The 7,043-nt window shown below is 36.7% G+C and overlaps 1 protein-coding gene across 1 annotated transcript; it reads left to right on the top strand.

Annotated features, from left to right (window-relative positions):
* The first annotated feature begins 4,882 nt into the window (after positions 1-4,882).
* On the top strand, positions 4,883-6,021 carry LOC107923276 (protein LITTLE ZIPPER 3). Its single transcript, XM_016853486.2, has 2 exons — positions 4,883-5,409; positions 5,503-6,021. Exons 1-2 carry the CDS (start codon positions 5,330-5,332, stop codon positions 5,717-5,719), a joined length of 297 nt encoding a protein of 98 aa, XP_016708975.1. The 5' UTR covers positions 4,883-5,329; the 3' UTR covers positions 5,720-6,021.
* Positions 6,022-7,043: the final 1,022 nt, after the last annotated feature.

Genomic DNA, 7,043 nt, shown 5'->3' with positions numbered 1-7,043 from the left:
GGTATAAGTATTCCTCTGTGGAGTAGACGTTGAATGTGAAGGGATAAGTCTGGAGCAGATGGACTATTCTCATTTGTCTAAGTTAAGGGCCAGAACTCTTCATGAGCAACCCCCAACTCAGCCAACGAATCTCTTGTTGTATAGATCATATAACTATTATGAGGAGTAGATGAGGAAATAATAGTAGGACTCTTGACTGTGGGAAAATGTTGAGGGGTAGTAGAATGATCAAGAGGAACATATGTGGAGACACATGGACTAGAGATCACATTACCCACAGTACATGAGGAAAACAAGAAGCGTCTTTCATTAAAAATAACATGACTAGAAACAATTACTTTACCATCTAGTGTGAGATAGTCATAACCTTTATGTTGGGAACTATACCCCAAGAATGTACACGAATGAGAATGAAACCCCAACTTGTGGCTCGCGAACGGTCTTAAATATGGAAAACAACAGCAGTCAAACACCCGTAAGTGATCATAGGTAGGCTTACGACCATAAAAAACCTAATAGGGAGACTGACCTTTCAGAATAGGAGTAGGTAAATGATTTATGAGATGAATGGCACTACAAAAAGCATAACCCCAGTAGTCCATGGGTAGACTGGAATAGGCTAAGAGAGTGAGATTGATCTCAACAATGTGTCTATGTTTTCGCTCAGCAATTCCATTCTACTCAGATGTATGTGGGCAGGGTAGACGATGTAGAATCCCAAGGTTAGCCAGAACAGATGTGAATGCACGATATTCACCTCCTCAATCACTTTGAAAGCTTTTAATATCCTTCCCAAACTGTGTCTTGACCATATTTTGAAACTGAAGGAAACAGTCGACTGCCTGAGACTTACGCTTAATTAGATAAACTCACGTAAACCGACTACACATGTTAATAAATGAAACATAATACAGACTAGTGCCACATACAACTGATGCCGGTCTACATAAGTTAGATGTAACTAAATAAAAAATATCCTTATATTCAGTAGACGAGTTTGAAAAAGATAGTTTATGAGATTTGCCCTTTTGACATGCAATACAAATGTTATCAAGACAGTTTATTTGAGACAACTTTGTACTTATCAAGAATAATTTTAATAGTCGAGGCAGACGGATGACCAAGTCATTGGTGCCATAATTCGAAAACATCATTACCATCATTACGAGCTTATAGTTTAGTGTTATGAATAGATGGAGCTGCAATAGAAGAATCAGGTAAGACCAGGGAAAAATAATAGAGCCCGTCATGAGTGTAGCCCCGTAATAAAATTTCTCGAGTCAGGATGTCCTTAACAACACAATAAGATGGATGAAATTCAAAAAATACATTATTGTCACTTGCAAACTGAGAAACAAATAGCAGATTCTTCCATATATTTGGAACGCACAGAACATTAGACAGATGAAGTATCTTACTCTTCGTAGGTAAAATAGAATTTCCAACACACAATATTTTTGTAAGGGTCCCATAGCCCATGAAAAGAGAAGATGTACTTAAGTATGGCGTGGACTCATGCAAAGCAGTAGTTTCCCGGCATACATGATGCATAACCCCTAAATCAAGACAATAAGAGGAGATCCCTACAGGCATAGGAATATAAGGATTTTCATTAACAAAATTAGAACCATATTGAGTCGTATTGATATTGGACCCGGAGGTGGTTAAAAAATCAGAGGCGTGAAAGCTTAGAAGACGAGGTATCCCGACGCATGGCGAGGCATTAACATTATGAAAACGGGCTATCGGTTTAGTCCGCCATGACACACCAGTTCTAGTATTTTGAAAAGAAAAATTTCTATTTGTCTTAATCCCAACAAAGTTAACAGTGGGCCCAACATTTTGGCCCACATTAGGGGCTGAAAGAGCTGGCCTATTATATGGCCCATACTCACGGTCTTGAGTAATTGGCCTACTAGATGGCATATTGGGACCAATATTTAGCCCATTTTGGAGACCCAAATCACGCGGCAAATTACGCTGAAATTGGGTGCCCAAATCATGCTGCAAGTGGACACCATATTGGGGGTCAACTTGATTAATATGCTCTCCCACATCATCACCAAAAATCCCATCCAAGTGACCAGCGTCACCTTGAGAATTAAAGAAGGGTTTCATAACCTTAGTAGCTGATAGGTTTGAGAAAGAAAAATTATGAGGCTGCCCTCCCCATACAGCGCCATAGATAGACTCCACCGGGACTGCCACCATGGGTCCAATGTACGGCCCAGAGCTAGCGAAAAAAGTCAGACCACCACGCACTGATGTGCACCAGCTAGACTCACCAACACCACTATCGCGTGATCCTTGACCCGCGTGACTAGAAAACACCGAGGCCATGGTTGGAGAAGGAGCAGAAGGATCGTCGTAGTCACGAACAAATCGATAGTAACATATTTGCGCCAAATGTCCATAGCGGCCACATATTTGAAACTAAAGTGGAGTACGAAATCCACGCCCACGAGCAGAAAGGAAAGAACAACCACCGCTTACTGAGTCAGTCATCGGTGCCATTAGAGTGACCGTCACCAGATTCGCGTGAAACGGCCCTTCATGAATCGCACGGGCTTGTCTATTCTCAAAATTGAGGAGCACATGGATGAGCTTCTAAAGAGGAAGCGGTTCTATCGAGAATGAGGCTAATGTGAGAATGGTATCGTAGTCCAATGAGAGGCCGACAAGAATGATTTCCACCTTCTCTGTCTTTGGTACCGCGAATCCAGATGCCTCGAGCAAAGTGTATGTGTTTTGTATTTTCGTAACATATTCATTCACTGACATCGTCTATTTTTTGATCGAGTGGAGGTTGTGTTTTATGCAGGACAACTTCACTCTAATGGCAGCGACGAATAGGCGATTCGCAGTATTCCACACCTCACACGTCGATTTCGCATTTGCAAAAGAGGACAACAGAGAAAAACTAATAGTTGATAATAACCAAGAGGCAAGAAGCTTATCTTGCTGAACATATAACGAGGCATCAGGATTTGGAGTCAAAACTCCATCTAGAGAGGAGATGAAATGGGGCGGCACAGGTAAGGTCCCTTCGAGAAACCGAGCAACTCATACCCTTCTGCACCATCATCTAACTTTATTGTATCATGAAGAGGGAACGTCTGAATTAAGCGCGATCTGGAAAAGGAAGGATTGCCACGATTAGCAGCGGTAAAATCAGCGGAATGAACCATGAGTTAGCAACGAGAAGAAGCAATAGGAGCTCAGGCGACTAATACCATGTTAGTAAGTATAGGAAAATAGAAAAGAAATATATAATGAGGAATGGCTGAATATTCTATTATTGATTTCTTGATTGAATTTGTACAGAAATCAAACTTATATACATGAGTAAGTGTCAACTGCTGCTAACCAATTCTACTAACAATATACCAGATTGTATAAATGACTGCTAACAACCTAACTTACCTTATACACTAACATTTATATAATATAAACATAGTTTATACATTTAATGCATGTATTATCAGTGAATGACATATTTTTATTTTATTAAAATTTAATTTTTAAGGTAAAAGCAAAGTAGTTTATACTTTAATTTATTTTAAAAAGGTTCTGATAAGATAGTATCAACTATTATCATCCCATTTAGAGATTCACTAATATATATATACTTTTTCATCCATTAGAAGAAGAACCTAATCAGATTGAATACTATAATACATGAAAGGAAATGGACAAAAGAAAACCTAACCGCATTAAACACAAAATATTATATAATTTGAATAAATAAATAATAGGTTAGAATATGTCTTTGAAATTTGGAGTTTAATCTACTATTTTTTTATTACATTCACGTTGATTACAATTATAATTTTTTAGTTATAATTCTTTTAGTCCTACTAAGTAAATAATTTTTTTTTATACTTCAAAGGGTCATATCAATAAATTTTTAAAAAATAAAATAAATATACCTAATTTTAAAATTTAAAAAATAAAAACTAAAATTAGAATATTGGACATATTTTATCCCAAATATAAATGTAAAGTAAAATAGGATTATAATAGTGGAACACAAAGTAAAATACGGAAGTGCCAGGTGTATCCATCCCTTTCTTTCCCTTCCCACTTTTGAATTAAATCATTGTTCACATTTTACGTTTGAAAATTCCTTCCCATTCGTAATAAAATTCAAATTTACTAATCTAAGTCTTTAGTTAATAAAAACAACAACAAAATATTAGAAACGCGTAACGAAAAGCGTTAGCACAATAATAAAAGATTAGTGTTTGACAAAGCATAATAATGAGGGTGAAAATTAACAGCATTTGGATTTGATTCAAACCCTTGCCCAGTCCAAGACGTAAAGGATTTCTTTGATAATTAAAAAAACATGGTGTTGGTTCTGCTTTTCACCAAACTTCACGGTTTTTCCTTATACGACTTTTAATTAATTCTCCAGTGAAGTTATGGGTGATGGTGCATGGATTCCTAACCAGCTTATTAATTAATTAAAAAAATGGAGGATTTGTTGGTCGGAAGACTCCCCTCTAATGTCACCCATTTTGGGTTGTCAAATAAATCTGCCTCCCAATGTCACATGAAACAAAAGGGAGTTTTATTTCTTGGTTTTGTAAACAGGTGAACGTAAGGGGCTAAGGGCTCATCAAAAGTTCTTCCCTTTCCCAAATTCCACCTTATATTTAACTTTTCCTTCTTTTGATGTTAATATGAACCCTGGATTTCTAGTTAATTTTCTACAGCAATGATAGCATCAACTACTTGCACCCACTTGTTTGATTCATTACAGCGCGTCAACGTAATATAATATATTGAAATTTGGACTTATAAGGTAAAGAGAAGGGGCCTAACAGTTGAGAAACGGAAGGGGAAACTTCTAAAATTCAAAAAAGTGAATGAAGATGGAGAAGGAATAGTCATTTTCTGTGTGCCCCAACTCAGCCTACACCCTTTGGCTTAAGTCTTTTACACACTCGATCATATTAAGTAATAATGGTACTTGCAATCCATAAAGGCCATCCATACAAAAGATAAGAGAGAAGCCCTTTTTTCTCCCACCCTTCCTTCTTGCCCTGACCTTCTCTCTGCATTCTTTTCTTCTATTGCTGCTCCTTTGTAATCATGAGTCCTTGTGTCATCATTACCATGAAAAGCCTCTCTTTCTCTCTCTGTTTTTCTTTTTTTTTCTCTTTTTCTTTTTTTACAATTTCAGATACAAACACGATTTCCCAGCTATATAACACTTGGTTTTTTCTCCCTACTTGGATCACACAAATAATCTTCTCCCAAGTCCCAACTCTCTAAACGAAACCCTTCCCTTGAGTTTTTTTTTTTTCCATTCTCATTATTAAACATGTTGGTTAACTCTTCTTCATGCTGCCGAAAACGTCAGTCCAAGCTAAGACATAACGTTCTTGTTCCAAGGCTCAACAGGTTAGTTAATTAAGATTCTTTTGTCTTTTTGTTGTTGTTGTTGTTTTTATCTCTGTTGGTTTCTAACAAGGTGCTTAAATAATGGTACTACAGGTTGAGAAGATTAAGGGCAAAGAAGATGGGGGCCGTCGGGATTAAAACAGATATGGAAATAAAAAACTTGAAACTGTACATGGAGAATCAGATTATCATACAAGAGAACGAGAAGCTGAGGAAGAAAGCACTTCTTCTTCACCAGGAGAACCAAACCCTGTTGGCTCAGCTACAGAAGAAGTTGTGTAATCCGCAGAATCAGTCCTTGAAAACCTAGAAAATAGCTGGCTAGCTAGCTGGATTGCATGGGATGGGATATGGGTAAATACTACCTTTATTAATATATACAGTGTAACACTAGATGATGTGCTGCTGAGACTGTAGGAGGAATTAAAGGACCAGGGGGGACGTGCTTCTTCATTTCTTTCTTGTTTATCTTTAGGGTTTAAATTGAAGTTGGTTTTGCAATGGGATCAGCTGATCAGGTTTGGAATAACTTTGGAGTTTTATTGGATTTATCAAGGATGGGAATATAAGTTATGTAGTGTTTAGCAGCTGCATGCATGTTATTTTTACTTATTTAATTTGTTGAGCACTATATATTTTCCTGGTGAATGGATGAATATTTTTTAAGAGGTAACCAGACACGAAGACTTAATTTTAATAAAATCATTTTATGGGTGAGAAAAAAAAAACATGAATCCATGATTCTGTAGCCCAAAACCTGGAGCAAGTCAGCAAATAAATAAATATTCGCTTTTTGTTTTTATCTTCCTTGCTCGTTTATTATACTAATATAAGCGATATGTTATCAAATGAAGTATAAAAATGAACGTAAAGAGGTTTCAAGCCCACCACGTGAAACCCATATTCGATGGGGCAGGACATCTCAAGACGATGAACCGTAAGTATGGGATTTGAAATTTAGTTTACTTTTTATTTTAGGTTACAATATTGTTATAATATTTAATCTTATTACTTTTTTATTTTTACATTAACGGTATCTAAACTCACGGCTGATCCAAATGACTGCCAACAAAAACACAAAGCTAACACCTCAGTGGATCAAAGAACTCCACGAGGTTAGAAACAAAATCCATGGGTGGATTGCACTACAATTGCAATAGCAGAAGAAGGAATTTGTTGCCTGCATTACCTTAGATTGTTTAGGACCGAAAGGACTCGATGGTCATGGCCCTGTGGCATATCAAAACGGGTTAATTGCTGCTAACAAGGTTTTGCTATATTTACGACAAGGAATGGTGGAATTATATCTGTAGCACATAACATACAGTAACTTCTGTTTTCGGTCGTAATTTAAAATAGCTTGTTAGATTATTATTTGTACTTTATAAAAAGAAAATGTAAAATTTGCAATCTCCAAATTGAGACACAAAACTAGGGTCTTAATTAAATATATATATATATATTGAATACCTTGTTCAGTCGCATGAATAGCTTCCATGGTTGAATGTGCTTCCAGTGTTACCAGTAACCTTAATCAATCCACCAAAACAATAACACTTTGAGCACCATTTTCAGTTCGCACATTCACCGAGCTGTAATATGATTCAAGATCAAAACTTCCATCACGTAGATTT

This window comes from Gossypium hirsutum, chromosome A11, assembly GCF_007990345.1.
Source record: "Gossypium hirsutum isolate 1008001.06 chromosome A11, Gossypium_hirsutum_v2.1, whole genome shotgun sequence".
In the NCBI taxonomy this organism is placed as follows: Eukaryota; Viridiplantae; Streptophyta; class Magnoliopsida; order Malvales; family Malvaceae; genus Gossypium; species Gossypium hirsutum.
The sequence above is the reverse complement of the archived record's forward strand: the minus strand, read 5'-3'. Positions and strand labels throughout refer to the sequence as shown.

Bases quoted from the DNA above. Each gene is read 5' to 3' on its own strand.
- LOC107923276 (XM_016853486.2), top strand. From the start codon at position 5,330: ATGTTGGTTAACTCTTCTTCATGCTGCCGAAAACGTCAGTCCAAGCTA. The intron at 5,410-5,502 runs GTTAGTTAATTA...ATGGTACTACAG, and splicing joins CTTGTTCCAAGGCTCAACAG to GTTGAGAAGATTAAGGGCAA.